Source organism: Rattus rattus, chromosome 2, assembly GCF_011064425.1.
Source record: "Rattus rattus isolate New Zealand chromosome 2, Rrattus_CSIRO_v1, whole genome shotgun sequence".
Taxonomy (NCBI): Eukaryota; Metazoa; Chordata; class Mammalia; order Rodentia; family Muridae; genus Rattus; species Rattus rattus.
Genome location: NC_046155.1, coordinates 140514523 through 140532057, shown reverse-complemented (window position 1 = coordinate 140532057; position 17535 = coordinate 140514523). Strand labels below are relative to the sequence as shown.

Below are 17535 nucleotides of genomic sequence, written 5' to 3'. Positions count from 1 at the left end.
GTGAGGATTTTAGAAAATAAATTCCATATATAGGATGGTTTTAGATTTATAAAAATGTTTGGAAATGCCTATGGAACATTTCCATATCCCATCCAATTTCTCCCATTAGCATCTCACAGTAGCACATTTGTTACACGCACAAATGAATATTAAATACATGCTCTAACTAAAGCTCCTGCTACATTAGATTGTCTTACCTGGTACCTCCCATCCTGTTTTGGGACTTACATCACCTCTGTTTGTCAAAGCTCTCTTGAATGTCCCTAGCTGTGACAGTTTTTAAAGCTATCTTTGTCTTTCATGTCCTCGGCACGTTGAAGAGGGCTTTATGATAAAATTGTTTATAGACTATTTTGGTTGTTAGATTTACCTGATGGTTTTATTGTGACAACAGTGAAGCTGTGAATTTCGAGCGAAGGGCATGAGGTATCTTTATTTAATCACATTGTATAATCATGCCATCATGTTCATGATGACCTAGTATTTGACACTTGTATCTGTTTTGCAAGGAATGGAGCTTTCCCTCCCACTCTTTTCTATACTGAACTCTCTCTAAATAAGTCCGTGTGTGAATTCACACTTAAGGAGTGTGGTGCTGCAGTCTACCTCCTTGAGGGCAGACATTCTACATAAATTATTTAGGATTACATTCACATTTCTATATGGTTTTTCTGTGTATTGCTCACAGTGTTTCTCCCCAAACTCTTTTGCTACTGATTTTCAAAATGCTAATGCTTGCTTGGAGCTTTTCTGTGATGGCTGCTTTAATGTCCTTTTTACATTATTCTAGTGTCAGGGTCACCTGTTCATTGTGCTTTTCCACAGGAGCTGGGATTTCCTGATTCTTGTGACATTGGACTTTCATCATGTGACTTATGTCAATCATGTTATAACTCTCACCCCCCTTTTTTTTTTATTCTTCTGGAGCATGCAGTTTTGGAAACAGATGAGTTAGCCTATTGGATTTGTGCTTCAGGCTCTGCTCAGACTCTGGATGGGTCATTTGCTCAGCCTTTGTCTGCTTCCAGTGCCTATCTTTGAATGTACATATTTTTTCTCTTTTTATGTCAGTTTGGAGCAGTGGTAGGGACTACCAGAGTGTCATTCTCTGAGTGTTATTGTCCCTTCAGGATTATGCCCATGTGTGCACAGCATATAAGGAATCCGTGAATTCATAAATAGCATTTTAGGGCCAGCTAAAGTGTTTCCCTTTACCATCTTTCCAGTACTTTCTATTTTACCCAGAGTCCGCTTTAATGTCCTGTGGTGAGAAAGCCAGGGTGTATTTTTACCTCTTTCTGATTCCTATTTTCCTCCCCAATACCACCTGCATGTAATGGTAGGAGATAGATAGAGGCAATCATTATACTGCTGTCTTGACACCACTTGAGAGAAGAGGCAGGTTCCACTCCCTCTGAGTTTTCATTCTTAGATGGTGCTGTTTGCTGCCAGTATAGTAAAACCCATATAATGAGGATTAGGAGTAAACAGAACAGGAAAAAAAAGCATCATGTCTGAGCTGAGCTTTCAGGGGTTTCTTCCCGAGCTCTGACCCTTTGGTGTCCTTATGATAATCTCCTTTCCATACTCAAATGCTACTGTTTCTTTCAGAGTTCATGAGTAGCTTCTTCATGCTCCTGGTCTATCCTCATCTATCTGGATGAGGGTAGAAACTGAATGGGGTGAGCCTGCTTCATCTCACAGAGAACTAGCTATGTTGGTGCTTTGCAGTAAGTTCAGGAACCTCATAACTGTCTATATCCACATTCTTCTTAAGTGCCCCCTACTCCCGCCCCGGTTACCAGAATGTCCTCCTCCAGCAGAGAATTCTATCTTCAGTCACAAGTCTGTGTGTTCCTCATCTGTGACTGGCAGTGGTCATGTCCAGGGGCCTGTCTTCTCCTCCAAGTCTTCCTAAGGGCACTGGCCATCTCTTCTCAGATTTATTAGTTTCTTCATGTAACAGTCTTCAATAAGTATTGATTGGCCACAGCTTGATGTTCACAGTGTGCTGTAAGGAACTAGGCTCTAGGCCAGTTCTGGCTGCAGGAAGACAGGAGCCTTTCAGACTTTCCATGGTGTGTTTGTTCCTGGAAATGAGCACCCTCTTTGGTCCCTGGTTCGTATCCTCAAAGGATATTACTATTTAGGCCTTCTAGTTGGAACTCAGCTCCAGTTTGGGAAGGACATGGATAATTTAAAAACACAGTAATTGGACTTCTTTTTTTCTTGAAATGGAGAGAAAAAAATATAATATATAGGTAGGCAGGGAGAGAGAGACAGAGAGACAGAGAGAGACAGAGAGAGACATTGAGAGACAGAGAGACAGAGACAGACAGATAGCATGGACTTTGAAATAGCTCTGTGTAACACTGTTGATGGCTTAGCATGAGGCAGGAATGTTTAGATAAAAGCCCTAGAGAACTTAAAGGCATACAGGTTGAACCTTCAGCCTAATCATGTCAAGTATAGCAGTAATACAGCCATGCCTATGAAGGTGAACGTGCTCCATTTCAACTTCAGCACACCAGCATAGTCAATAAAGTATAATCCAGTGGAAGCTGAGTTCTTTTTCTCCTCTGCAAGAAGTCATTCTCTCTAGCTGTACTTCCTTTTCTGGAGGTCTAAAGAGCCATGAGCCAAGGGAATTAGAAGGGGATATTGAGGCAGATAATCAGAATCAGTGGCATGACCTTACTGAAATTTGTTGTTTGTCAATTTCAGGAAGCATGTGCAGCCTTGCTGGACCAATGCCTCTGTTATGTGCAGTCCAGAAACTCTAGAAGCGTCCCTCAGAACTCTGAAAACAGCTTCAGTGTGGGGTTCTCTTTCAACCCAGCCTCCACATCCACTGACTCGAGCCCCAGCCCAAGCCTTGTGATTGATGGGAGAAGTCTGGCCTATGCCCTTGAGAAAAGCCTGGAGGACAAATTTCTTTTCCTTGCCAAGCAGTGTCGCTCCGTCCTCTGCTGCCGATCGACCCCTTTGCAGAAGAGCATGGTGGTGAAGCTTGTCAGAAACAAGCTCAAGGCCATGACCCTGGCCATAGGCAAGTACTTAAGCTGTCCCTGCAGCTGTCTCTTACTTAGCCATTCCCTCTCAATGTGACCCAAATTTCTGATCCTCTTCCATCTATCACTATGAAATAAGGAAAGCCTATTTACTTGTTCCCTTTACAATATTATGACCAATGTGATAAAGTGGTGCATTCCAGAGATAAAGCATACATCAAGCAGCCACAAGATGTGGTAGCAGATAGATGTAGTATTATAAGATCAACATTTGCTAATTTAAGAAGACAAGGTGAAGTGTAAACCGATTCTTCAAAGACGGGACTTTAGATAACTACATATTCTACACAGTCCAGCCACAGTGATGTCTTGTGTTAGCGTATTTTGATTTGGTGGAGGCCCTTTTGATGGATGTTATATACATCTTGGCGTCAAGGCTTTATGATGTTCTAAGGAGCCAGACTGAACCAACCAAAAGCCCCAGTTATTCTTCTCAGCTGAATGTTCTCAGTGAGTGTTCTGAGACAAGCATCTCATTAAATACATCCAAGACAGAACACACATCCATTTCAAGACAGCACAAATAAGATACAAATTTGTATCTTAAATTATTTTTCTCTGCAGGTACTCTTGGCTGTGGAACCTTCAACTTCAATGACAGGGTAGAGGTCACTTAGCACCCTCTTAGGAAGAGCTCCTTCCCATTTCTAAATTGGCTATAGTCTCCTGCACAGGTTTAGCCACTTCCTGGTGAGGACCAGAAAGGCAGTAACTATCATAACACCATTATAAATATGATCCACTCCTGGGAACTAGTAGGATAAGCGATAAAGATATCTTTACCAACTAGATATGAGTATTTACAGTATAATTTGCAGAAAGTATGTGGTATTTCCCTCTATCACCTTGGGTACTTTGTCTACTAGGAAGAATCCAACATTGAGTGTGAGACCTTGGAAGCCGTAGTCTGAACACTCTTTTGAGCTATAGAGATCAATAGTATCCACTAAGGAACATGCACAGATGGACAAAAGGGTATGTGCTCAGGAGACATGACCAGAGTGTTCATCATGGCTTCCCTGGCCCAGGATGAGGGAAGGTAGCATCTCCTCCAGGGAAAGAGAAGCTAATCTCCCGTTAGAATAACACATCTTTTTTTGGACCATGTGTCTCAGTCTGAAGAACCCAGCTGTTAAGATTTAGAGAGCCCTATTGGGCATCGTAGTTCATTTTGAATGAGGCTTTATGTTATTACGGCTTTATAGGAAGCTAAAGGGATTCTCATTGTTCACAAAATTTTAATTCAACAAATAGTAACTGATCACCCATGTTGAGCTTAGCCAATAAAGAACAATAAATCTACAAGGAAGAGACACCCTAGTCCTGACCTGTGTCACACTTGGGTAATTCAACTATGGAAAAGGTTAAGACAAAAGGATTACATTTAAGGGTAGCCTTAAGAGTGTATAGTAAGTTCAAGGCCATTATGACAAACTCAATCAGACCCTGTCTCAAAATCAAAAGTGAAGAGAGGACTTGGGATATAGGTCAGTGGCATATAATACTTGCGAAAACCCTGTTTGATTTCCAATACTGGAGGAAAGGCAGAAGTAAAAGGACCAACTATAGCCACATCATGAGTTGCTCTGACATTTGTGTTTCTTGGTCTTATTTTCACAACTTGGCATATGTGTTTTGCCTTGGGTTCCTCTGAGAATAGTCCTTAGAATGGCCACTATAGTGTCAATTCTAATCGCTATGTCTGTGTCTGACTTCCAAAAGATGTCAAGGTTTCTGACTTCTCGTTTTAACATTCATCAAGCAACAGCTTGTTGGAACAAATGGAAGTTCCCTTTGCTATGCCACAAAGAACCCAAAAGCAGATATTAGTTATTCACAGGGGGTAATCAGTGCACATAAAATGCTGAACAGAATTCAACCTGCTTGATGTAATAAGAAAATTGCTAAGGCAACTGTGAGTTGGAGCGCTCCTGATGCCCACAGTTGAGTCACCGCAACAGAATTGATGATTATGTTGGCTTTCCTTATTGTGCCAGAGATCACATTAAGGACCTTTTCTGTGTGAATCCTGACAGGATAGAGCCCGCTGAATAAGATGGTGGCTAAGTGCTAGCTGATTACTGGGGCAGCTTGATGTGATTGGGAATTCCATGTTATATTGCATCTAATTCTGATTCCCAGGAAATTGCTCTTCTGCCCTTTCCCCGATCTTTCTCACAGACCTCAGCCCAGCAGGGACCCAAGAAGCTCAACATGTTCGTGTGCTTCTATGCATCTCAAAATCAATGCTTCTTCCTGTCTGTGTTGTTTTTAGGTGATGGGGCCAATGATGTCAGCATGATCCAGGTGGCAGATGTTGGCGTGGGGATCTCAGGCCAGGAAGGCATGCAGGTAAAAGACCATTTGGGCTGTCCTATAGGACAAAATGACCCTATTTTCCTATTATAGCACAGGTTTTCCCAGCCTGTGTCTGTCCTCTGATAAAACTGAAGTATTTGACTTCGGTATGGTCCTGGGCTCACCTTCTGCGAAGCCAGTAGAAACTGAGATATACTGTCATTCTGTTAATGAAGCCATGTGTGGTAAACATCTTTGCCTGTATCAACCCAAGTATATTTTGGGAAACTCTGACTCCAAGAGAAAAGGTGAGTCATAGCCTCCCCTGGTTCATCCCTGGAGGCATTTATGTTTACTATTGCTCAACAGTATCTATACTCTGTCAAAGCTCCTTCTGCTTCCTGACACTGTTAGGACCCAAAATTCCTCTGAAGATGAAATGTAGTCATCCTGACTCCCGTGGAAGTTCCATCTGTGCTTTTCATTTGTCTCTGTTGCAGTTCTGAATGTTCCAAAATTTGAACGCATTAGTTAACTTAAAATGTGCTGCTCCTGGATATAGCATTATATCAACTTCTAACATTTGAGCAAGTTTGAGCCTCATTTTTTTTATATATATATATATATATATATATATATATATACTTGGTAAAGATTTTAGAGAACAAGTTATTCAGTAGGTTTTTTAAATCATAATCTTTATCACCATTTATATACAAGTTAGATCACTTATTCAATCAGAAATGATTTATGGAAAACTCACTATATATAAAGTTGTGCAGAGAACATTGATTTTCTGGCTTTTGTATTAAACAGCAGTCAGATGGCAGGCCTGGAAATAAAGTAGAGTTGGCTCTCACTATCCAGGGAGCTGCTTCAACATCAAAATGCAAAGATTCATTAGTCCCCCACTTAAACTGTTACATTTGCAGAAACCCTGCACACACCCATCTATACACTTTGAATCATCACTAGTGATTTCTTGTACTCAATGCAATGAAACACTATGTAAATAGTAGTTATGTTGTGTTGTTTAGAGAGAACGTTTCTACATTTTTAGTACATTTTTACTGAATAGTTTACATCTACACTTGTTTGAGCCTGCAGATTCTGTTCCACAAATACAAAAGGCTGACTTGTTTGCCTAATGGAATATCCATTTCTGAACCAAATGCTCACTATGCTCTGTGATTCTTCAATCATTTACCCCATTATTCATTGTTTCAAAAATCAATGAATCTCCACTATTGTCTGGCACATACTTAGAAACAGATACCGTCAGACATAGTCAATGTTCTTCATGGAGTTAGTTTAGAAACTCATAAAGAAGGGGACTGTCACTGAAAAGGAGAGGAGGACACAGCTCTGGAGTTGGGGTGTTTACCTAGCACACAGCGACTCCAGGTTGGATCTCAAGTGCTAAAGAGCAAATAGATTAATAGGCCACGGGGTAGACTTTGGGAATATCTTTGGAAATACCTTCAAAGGCTGAGAATTCCTGAAGAAGCTCATTTCTCTCTCTAGCCTTCTTCCTTTCCTGCCCACCACAAATTCAGCCAAGACACAATTCCTGTTCCTATGTAGAAATAGCCTACCTACCAATGTTATCAGGTTTTCCAGCTGTCTTGCTAGAATTGGGGTGGTAGAAGCTGTGTTGACTTTGTGTCTGCCTCTGTTGGAGCTTGACATGAACGTGTTCCACAATATAGTGGACCAGAGGGGTCCACAGAGACTGAGTGTCTCAGGTACAGAAGCTCTGTTCACCTGGAGTTCCTTCCAGCTCCTGGCCCGAGATGACTATCCCACAGTGGCTGGGCTGGTGACCTAGCCTGACTTTATAGGGACTCAATCTAGATTTTTCACACCCATACACAACAAGAAGAGCTCAGGATAGTGGTCTCTCACTTACTGAAATAACACACTAGCAACAGGGTCAACAGAAGAGGTGCGGCCATCCTTCATTACATGTAACTAGAAGTACATACAGAAGTATTTAGCCATATCCTACCTAGAAATGTGCTTGCTCAAAGCTACCTAGCCTCTGGGCCCAGCTGTTTCCAACACTGCTCATAAGGTTCAAGTGACAAGTATGGCTGGGGAATTATGGATTTGCCTCAATCCTAGGAACAGTGGTAACAGCCTAGTCTCCTCACTAGGTACTCACCATCAAGGTCTATCATATAAAAGGTTTCCTTTTTGGCTTTCTTTGCATATGGATTTGGCATGTATTTTCCTCCTTAGTCTTATCTTAGGGGAAATAAAGAAAACCAGCAACCTTGAAAAATCCCTCATGAATTTTTCCTTTCGTTCATTCAACAAATATTTTTTGAGTTGTTGTGTGGGGCATTGTGAGGAGGCAAAAGAAAATCAAATATGGACTCTTTCCATTTCATGAGTGAACAATGTTGAAGACAGCAGGAGAGGAAGGAGAGGGCTGAGAGTAGGCCTACACAACACCTGCCCTTCATACCCATACGCTTTCCATCTACGTATCTCAGCACCTGAGAGAATGATATTTTGAAGCAAAATGCGTGAGTGCCAAACATGTAGAGATCTTTTTTTTCTTGTCATTCCATAAAGACTGTTTATTCTCCTGGAAGAGGTGTCCAAAATGCAACTCTCAGGATGTCTTGATTCCGTCTGTTTGTCTGATACCCATTGGTGGGTCAGCTTAGCTAATGTTTGAAATGTGGGTATAATATAGAAAAATGTACCACTGGTGTTAGAGATATGTGGGGTGAGGGAAATTCCACACATCTCTGTTTTGTGTTTTCTTAAGAAACAACATTAGAAAATTTAAAGCCTGTATAAACTCATTATTCATATATCTAGTATTTGAGATCTTAAATAGTTCTAGAGAGTGCCATTCATGGGCAGCAAGGATTACTGAATGATTTTCCTTTTAAGTGAATGAGTTGATAGGACAAAGCCACACTTAGCACTGTGTTAGGCTGGAGTTTTAATCCTGTCCTGTTTGCTTTGCTTTGCTTTTGTTCTTCCATGCCAAGTTGGGCATCAGCAGTGATGAGAATTACTTTCTTTTTCAAGGCTGTGATGGCAAGTGACTTTGCAGTGCCAAGATTCCGATACCTGGAGAGACTTCTAATCGTTCACGGACACTGGTGCTACTCCAGACTGGCCAACATGGTGCTGTATTTCTTCTACAAAAATACAGTACGTATTGACATGGCTCTATAGAGTTTTATAATTTGTAGGATTGCTGCCTTCATAAACTATCAGAGTCTCCTGTCTGTCCTGTCTGTCCCTCACCAGAACTCCAGTGTCAAGAATATCTTGTGCTTTTCTGAAAAAGAGTAAAATAAGCTAAAAGGTTTTTTTTTTAATTCTATATGAAAACCTTCATGCTAACGCTAAGCTGATGTCAGTGCAGCTCTTTTGTGTTCTTAACAGTTCACTCTGGAGGCTGACACATTTTCCTTTCCTAACCTCCCCCACCCACCCACTCGCCTGATTTCCAAAATGTCTTCTAACAAATGAATACAATATGCTTGGAACAAATCAAGACATGGCTAATTGAGTAGATTTGGAAATTAAATCAGATTAAGCTCTGCCTGGGACCACATCCAAAAAAAAAAAAGTTGTGCTGTTTCTGCCCTTGTGAGTTCATTTCTCCTTTCATTGTAAGCCAGTATTGAATTGCCAGCATGGTGAGGCCTCAGATACTCAGAGCCTAGAGACTCCTCACTTATCTGCAGAAGTGAATGACCCCTGTGGAGTAGGCTAGAATGGAATGTAGCCCCATTCCATTAGGTCCTTACAGTGGCATCTTAAGCATAGTTGCTCTTCAGTTGATAGTAGGGTTTGTTGTCTTGATAACAACCCATCACAAGTTGAAAATATCACAAACAAAAAACACATTTAGTCCACTTAGATCATCTACTATCATAGCATAGTGGCATGATACACTGAAACATTGTTAACCTTGTGGACAGCTGGGAGCTTTGATTCAAAACCACTATCCATCATTTCCTGAGAGAATAAAGCCCAGGCAAAGAACCAACTTAAAATTCAAAACTTGAGGGAATACATATTGCTTTCACTCCTGCATCAAAAACCTGAAAAAAATCCAAATTGAGGCATCATAAGTTGTGGACCATATCTGTTTGACTTCTATGGGTTATAATTTCTTTTAATCCCCCCAAAACACAACTAGGAATTAAGCTAGCTGATCTCTGTAATCCCCAATTCAAGTTTGCCAAATTGGGAAGGTAGTGAGAATAGCATATTTCAAGCTTTCCAATGTTTTAGAGGAAAATAGAGGGCAAAGTGGCAGCCTAAGGTGTGTACACTCTCCTTCTGCCCTCCATATTAAGCCTGCCTTTGTTGGAGAACACAGGGAGGAGAATTAGCCTGTTTTCCTTCATGTAAGATGCAGGGCTTTGTTAAGAACATTTATCCACGTGAGGAGTTTAAGGGTAATCAGTCCTCACAGGAGAGAGTCATTAATTTTAAGAATAAATTGGCCTTTCCAATAAAAAGCAGAGAAGAACAGTTTCCATAGTAACAGAGGTTTGGGAATAAAGCTCTTTGGTACTATGAGAGGAGGCTCTTAATTATCTAAGTATTTTTCTTCCTGTTCCCTTTGACTCCATTTGCTCTACTATGACTCATAAGGCCGAGCCCACGGTGGGTGAGCAAGAGTGAGCTGTGGGCGGAAGGCAGGGGAGAAAATCAATGAAAAGCCCAAGACTGTCAGTGGTTGGTGTGAAGGGGGGAAGGTTGCATATTAGGAAACTTAAGTCATAGATTAAAACAGTACATGGGGAATTTAGTCATAGCTTCCACCCACATGGACTAGCATTTCTTATGATCTTCAGAAGTCAATTTCAAGGCAAGGAACTAAAGCCCAGAGAGAGATAAAGTAGCTGTGCCAAGAGCTAGAGACAGAAAGCAACTCTTTCAAGAGCCACGGAGAGCTGCATCTCCAGAACCCAGAACCCTGTCCTGACTGTGCCCAGTGGAACATCCATCCACTCCACCACATCTCTTTTGGAGACTTGCCCCCTGCACCTTAAGCCAAGATCCATCTGTGTTTGAACAAGTTGGATATGTTACTCAGACTCTGATCAAGTGTTTTCATATCTCAAACATTAGTTTTCTGTAAACGTTAAGAGGACTTTGAGTTTGAGCCTCAGAGAAGGAAATGAGGACAGTAAACTAGGAAGAGTATGCTTCTGGCAAGAGCCACAGCATTCAAGAGATCTAATGAGTTCTTTAAAGGTATCGGATCCTTTAATTCTCAACAACCTCCAGCCCCAGCCTCAGCCCCATGTAGGTTTGGTATAGCCATGTCATGGACAGGGAAACTGAATTAGAGAGAGTGATATGATCTATTCTAGATTACACAGTGAGTCTGGAAATGCATTATATGTTGGGTTGTATTACTATACTATAATAACTGAAGTAAATAAGTTATAAAGGAAATAGTTTTTATTTTGGTTGACAGTGTCAGAGGTTTCTGCCCATAGAAACCTGTTTCCTTTGGGTTTATGGTGAGGTAGCACTTCTTGATAGGAACAAAGATGCTTACCCCATGGTTCTCAGACAGGCAGAGGGAATTGAGTTTTCAGTATTCTGTTTAAGGACATGCCCTCATTGACTTCCTTTCACTAGGCTCAACTCTTTTTACTTCCACCACCACCAAATATCTCAATGATCTGGGAAACAAGCTTAAACTCAGGGGCCTCTGTGAGACACTTAAGATCTGGACCACGATATTTTATGTCTGTCCCCAGACCACATGCTCCCAATTGAAATGCAGCCCATCCACTGACACTCTGACCCAGTGAGAGTGGAAAAACCTACCTAACACCCAGCATGGCTGAGCAGATTATTCAGGCTCTCTGTTTCTTAACATCCTTGCCTTGGCCTTGCATTTGTGTGTGCCTTCCTCTTATGGGAGCTGTTGATGATTTTCCACTGTTCATTTTCAAAAAGAAAACACAGATGGAAGGATCATGAATTCAAGGCTAACTGGGCTACACAGTTAACCCCTCCGAAAAAAAAAAAAAGAGAAGAAAAAAGAAAACAGAAAGAAAATGAGGGTAAAAGAGGACATGGGCTTAGAGATATATCCTAGTGTACATAGGAAGGTAGAAAAACGAAGGACCAACGGAACAAGCCACAGGCCCTCTTGAAAAGTGAGCCATTATAAGCCCCAGTCACACCTTGATTGTTTAACATTGATCATCTCCAAGTCTTTTGGCACAAAATCTCATCTCTCCCTGAGATGTTTCTAGGCATTTCAAATTCCTGTTGGGAGTCTCTTGAAGACAGGAGGTTGTGGTAGAAGAGGTCATGAAGCAGGCTAACAACAAGGCTGGAGCATAGGGCTGTCCTTTGAGAAGAAATCACTGTCTAGCCACTTACCTACTGAAAATCTGTACAAGGATCTTGGGTTCTTCAGATGAGTCTCTGTAGGAACAGAAAAACAAAACAAAGCAAATAGACAAAAACCGTTCTTAACGCCTCTGTTCTCTCTTGCAGATGTTTGTGGGTCTCTTGTTTTGGTTCCAGTTTTACTGTGGCTTTTCTGCATCTGCCATGATTGATCAGTGGTATCTGATTTTCTTCAATCTGCTCTTCTCATCGCTTCCTCAGCTGGTAACTGGGGTGCTGGATAAAGATGTTCCAGCTGACATGTTGCTGAGAAAGCCACAGCTTTACAAGAGTGGCCAAAACATGGAGGTAAGCTTCCTGCCTTCATCTCTCTTCATCGTCTCTGCCTTCATCTCCTGGCCCTCCATTCTCCTTTTCAACTTTCCAGAAAGTAAAATTCCCCCCAAATCCTTACTAATAAACACTCATGGAAAAAATTGAAATTGTAGAGTGGATACTATTTTCTGGACTCTGTAATACATGTGTTAGCTTTGTGTTGCTATAACAAAACACCTGAAATGATTGACTTACAAGAGAAGAAGGTTGTTTGCACACAGGTTCTGGCAGTTGCAATCTTTGATCAGGCAATCCCAATTGGGCTTCTAGTGATAATGCCTGATCATCAAGGCAATGGTAAGAAACACATACTGGGGCAAACTGTTCATGTCAGGAACCAAGAAGCAAAGAGAAAGCAACCAGGACCTTGTCAGCCATTCAGCAGCATGGCCACAATGACCAAAGGACCTCCCTCTGAGCTTTATTCCTGAAGCTTCCATCACCTTCCTCAAATGATACTATAAGAACCAAGATTCAGCACACAGGGACACATCCTAAATGAAAGCCATTGCTTTCATTCCTGAAAGCAAATACATTCAAGTATGTAAAACCATTCTCCACCTCGGCTTTTGCCAGAAAAGACTTCGACAAATTTGGTATTAAGCAATTTCTCTAAAGCAGGCAAAATTAAAGAAAAAACAGAGTGTCACTTTCAATGTGAGTTAAACAACAGACTCACATGGAAACTAATCATTGAGCAGACAGGTGTAAATATATGCTTACATCAGCACAGCACATTTGATAAACTGATGGCCAGTTGTCTCAGCCAGCCCTTAAAGTAAACCATGTATGCTTCTCTTTAGCCAGTTTAGTTTTGATGTGTGCAGAAATAATGAAACACCCTATTGCTTCTGCAGTATGTCAGAGTAAGAATGGATTTGCTTCAAATTACCTTCCTACTGGGTCCTCTGCATACAGTGAGTTCTGTAGGAACAGGCTTCACAGTTTAGGAAGCAATTAATAGGAAACAAAGGGGATTCCATGTTGTACCCCTGGTCTTGAACAGGATTCTCATCCCAGCTGGCTTACTGTCCTCAGCCAATCATGAGACGAGACACTTAATTTGTCATGTGGAGTGAGGTAATTCATGAAAATGTCACCAGCATTTCCTTTAAGTGGTAGAAAATACAACTCCTGTGTGTATCCTGCAGGCAATCAAAGCCTTAGGCAGCTACTTAAGGACTTACTAGGCTGCTGTTGAGGAGATGGTGGGGTCCTGATTGCTTCTCTAAATACAGCTTTGTGTCATCCAGGTACTGGAACAGTCTATTTGACTGTATCAGGACCATTTTGTCATGGGTATAGAGTTCTCATAGTGTGCTTGGCATTGTTATAACTTAATACCTATGTCAGTATTTTAGTTACTTCTCTATTGCAGTGACAAAACACTATGACCAAGGCAACTTTTAAAAAGTCTTTATTGGGGACTTCAGTTTTCAGAGGGTGAGTCCACTGCCAACATGGTGGGGAGCATAGCAGCAGGCAAGCAGGCATACTTCCTCCAAGGAATCATTCCCAAATAGTTTCACCAACATCATGAGAGGTTGGAGAGTTGGCTTGGTAGTTAACAATTCTTATTGTTCAGGCAGTGAATACATATCCTGCACACATACAGCTGAAAACACTCATAAACATAAAATAAGAATAGACAATTCTAAAAATCACTAAGAAACATCCATTATTTGTTTAACTTTAAGATTTAAGGCAAACTGTTAAGAGTCTTTCAATGGATTCATCATAAAACCATTTCAAAGTGGAAGGAGGGCACAGACCCGGGGTGGGGGACATATCAGGATGGGGTGCACACTGGGGGACTGGCTCAATATTTTAGATATTCTTCCCTGATGATAAGTCCCATAGTGAGCAGTGTCTGCTTTGTTTTTGTTTTTGTTTTTTCTCTCAGAATTTCATGAGCACTGACTGTACTGATATCATTTCTAGACTTCCCTCTTCTCCCCTCCAACTCCTCCTATCCCTCCGCCAACTCCCTCTCACATTCAGGACTCATATTCTTGGTTCAAAGGTTCCCAGTCACCTGGCTACCGGCAGCTCTGGTTCTGCCTGATTTGTTTTCTCATCCATCATGTTGGATCCGTGCTCGCCTCAGGTCCTAAAACAGAACATTTTCTTCCAGTACTTGGAGTATTTAGGGTATCCCATGCTCAAAAATTTGTTGGAGGAGACAAGCCCTTCTCTGTAATCTCTCTTTGTTTTTGTGTCTCAGGAATACAGTCCACGAGCATTCTGGTTAAACATGGTGGATGCTGCCTTCCAAAGCCTGGTCTGCTTTTTCATTCCCTATCTGGTAAGTAGGAACCCAGCATAGGTTTTCTCCTCAGCTGCCTCTAAGCAGCTATAGTCATACAGAACTTAGTCATTTTGCTTTCTGTCTTTCAGGCCTACTATGACTCCGATGTGGATGTATTTACCTGGGGGACCCCTGTCACAGCAATAGCATTGTTCACCTTCCTGCTGCACCTGGGTATTGAAACCAAAACCTGGGTGAGAGCCATGGGCAAGGTCACACTCCGAAAGGAACCCACATTAGGGGTCAAATACTTCTCAGAAGTTGTTCTGCACATTTAGTAGGCTACAAAACTGCCCTACCTTTGTGATAAAAAGAAACATAGGACCTACTCAAAGCTTTGAGTGACCCATGACTGACTTTCCTGAGCAGCCCTTTATCTGTTTGCTTTCTTGTCTCCTTCATTGCTATGTCTTTGCCTTGCCCTCTTCTTTGGCCCTCATGCTTCTGTCCCAGGCTGCCCTACTAAGGCCAACTGGCCACCAATGACAAGAATCTTTGCCAAGTCCTGGAAAAGCACACTCTTAACCATCCCTGATAAACTCCTGGTGCTCTGTTGCCACTATTAATGTGAAGTAAAAGCCCTTTCTCTCTGGTTCCTTTTAGACCTGGCTCAACTGGTTAGCCTGTGGCTTCAGTACCTTTTTGTTTTTCTCCGTGGCTCTAATTTACAACACTTCCTGTGCCACATGCTATCCTCCATCTAACCCTTACTGGACCATGCCGACATTACTGGGTGACCCTCTGTTCTACTTGACTTGTCTCATCGCACCTGTTGCTGCATTGCTGCCCAGGTGAGTATCTGAGTTAGTACCACCAAGTGATAAGCAAGTGCAGCATATATACATCCCTTGGCCTTGCTGTGCTTGGACCTGGGTGAGTCTCATGAAGCTCAATCATAGACCAGTTTAGAATCTGATTGTTTTTTGTGTCTTCTTTCTAGATTGTTTTTCAAAGCCCTCCAGGGGAGCCTTTTCCCCACCCAACTCCAGCTAGGACGCCAGTTGGCCAAGAAATCCCTCAACAAGTTCAGCGTTCCCAAAGAGACTTTTGCTCAGGGACAACCACCTGGACACACAGAAACCGAGCTATCAGAAAGGAAGGCCATGGGACCTTTTGAGTCTCTCCCTAGAGACTGTGCCTCTCAAGCTTCCCAGTTCACACAGCAGCTGGCCTGTTCCCCAGAGGCCAGTGGGGAGCCCAGTGCAGTGGATACAAACATGCCACTGAGAGAGAACACCTTGCTGGAAGGACTTGGCTCTCAGGCCTCAGGGTCTGCTATGCCCAGAGAGGCTATTTCAGAAGACTGTCCTGGGGACTCCAAGAGGAAATCCACCAGTGCTAGTCAAACAGCCCCCTTGTCGTCACTCTTCCATCTGCCCAGCTTTGGCTCACTAAACTGGATCTCCTCACTATCACTGGCCAGTGGTCTGGGAAGTGTCTTGCAATTGTCCAGAAGTAGTTTACAGATGGACAAGCAGGATGGTGAGTTCCTGTCCAACCCACCACAGCCAGATCAGGACCTGCACAACTTACAGGGACAAGTTACAGGCTACTTCTAGTATCACCTCCAGAGGGCCACAGCCAATTGTGTTGACAAAGAAATCCTTGAAATGGCCTTTTATTTTATGTAACAAATGTTAATGTTATTTATGTTTATTATTTGCACAGAAGAGTTCTAGAAAGATGTATTTTTTAAATGTTTCCAAGACATATATAGGAAACCAGAGGTACCAAAAAAGAAAGTTTATTTTTTAAAAGTTCTAAGTAGAGTATACTTATGAAAAATAAGAACACATATCTTTATCTATCTATATATAAAGTTTAAAGAAGAGTGACACTTAAAAAGTGTGTCGAGATTTATTTTTTCATCTCATTTTGTAAGGAAAAGCAATGTGCATTGTTTCTTCAACACACATGACCCTTGCTTTCTGCAGGAAGGCATAACCATGTGGCTAATCCCGTAAAGCCTGGGGTAGCAGTGGCGGGTGTGGAGACAGGGCAGGGAGGAAAGAGGACAGAGAGAAGGGCGTGTGGCCTTTGAGGCAAATACCTCCATTGGCTTCCAATGTTACCATCAGTGAACAGGACAGTGAAACCTTGAGAAAAACCCATGTGAAATTCCTGCCAACACTCAAACTTCTGGGCAGGCATTTCATTAGGTTCACCTCATAGGTTTGACAGCTCCATTGTTGTGTGTATTTCTTGCTAAAATCATCACAGGCAATAAACAACCCCCACTTTGCAACAAGAGTGTCTGGTGCCACTGTTGTGTGAAGATCCTGGTGGATGACATAAGAGAGAGTGTTCTGAATACTGTGGGGACACTTCCTCATGCAAGTCTTTTCAGATACCAAAGAAAACAGTATTATGGTGTACAGAACAGGGCTGACGGGTGACCTGTTATCTGAATCTCCTTGCACAAGGCCATAGGCAACACATTTTGAGTAGCTACTGTGAGGCTTTTGTTTGGTAAGCTATCATTTCTCTTCATTCAAAAAGGAAAGGGGGAAAGGAAATGATTAAAACTCTGATGATAAACTATAATATATCGATGACAATATTAACTCATCCCTGATGTAGTGCCCATCCTGTCCCATACTCAGGATAGGAAGTAAGCAGAGTGTCTCAGACTTATCCAGTGGGTAGCTGTCTTAGACTGCAATGCAGAATAACAGAGGATAAAGATTTGGGAAAGAACTACCTGCTAAATATGGTTAAGCATTCAAGCAGAATGCCCCTCATTCTCAGAGTGGAAGCTGTGAGGAAACAGGGGGAGAGGAGTCGTATCCTTTCTGTGATGCTGTGACTTGCCCTGACATGCTTGGTAAATGAATGAAGAAATGACTGACAGACAGACAGATAGAGGAGGGACAGGAAAAGGACGGAGGGAGGGAGAGGGGAAAAGAGAAAGGGAGAGAGAGAAACTGCAGTCTGGTGGAGTGGGCTCTCCAATGGAGAAGCATTGTTACCCAGAAGCACAATATGTTTATTACATAGAGTTGAACAGAGAGCCAGGTCTGTTGCACCCAGATAAACAAGGAGGCAGGGTTTATGGAATACAGCTGGATCCAGGAGACAGGTTTAGGTAAATTAGGAGGGAGAGTCTCTATAGGGGAGTGGTAT

At 42.1% G+C, this 17535-nt stretch overlaps 1 protein-coding gene across 1 annotated transcript in view; it reads left to right on the top strand.

The window, feature by feature from the left end:
- Atp10a (ATPase phospholipid transporting 10A (putative)) overlaps nt 1-16662 on the top strand; it is a 159834-nt gene extending 143172 nt beyond the window's left edge. The window contains exons 14-21 of the mRNA XM_032893496.1: nt 2725-3049; nt 5347-5423; nt 8418-8543; nt 11877-12077; nt 14329-14409; nt 14502-14606; nt 15016-15203; nt 15353-16662. Of these exons, the coding sequence (XP_032749387.1) occupies nt 2725-3049; nt 5347-5423; nt 8418-8543; nt 11877-12077; nt 14329-14409; nt 14502-14606; nt 15016-15203; nt 15353-15971 (1722 nt within the window). The 3' untranslated portion in view covers nt 15972-16662. The remainder of the gene's footprint in view (nt 1-2724; nt 3050-5346; nt 5424-8417; nt 8544-11876; nt 12078-14328; nt 14410-14501; nt 14607-15015; nt 15204-15352) is intronic.
- The last annotated feature ends 873 nt before the right edge of the window (nt 16663-17535 follow it).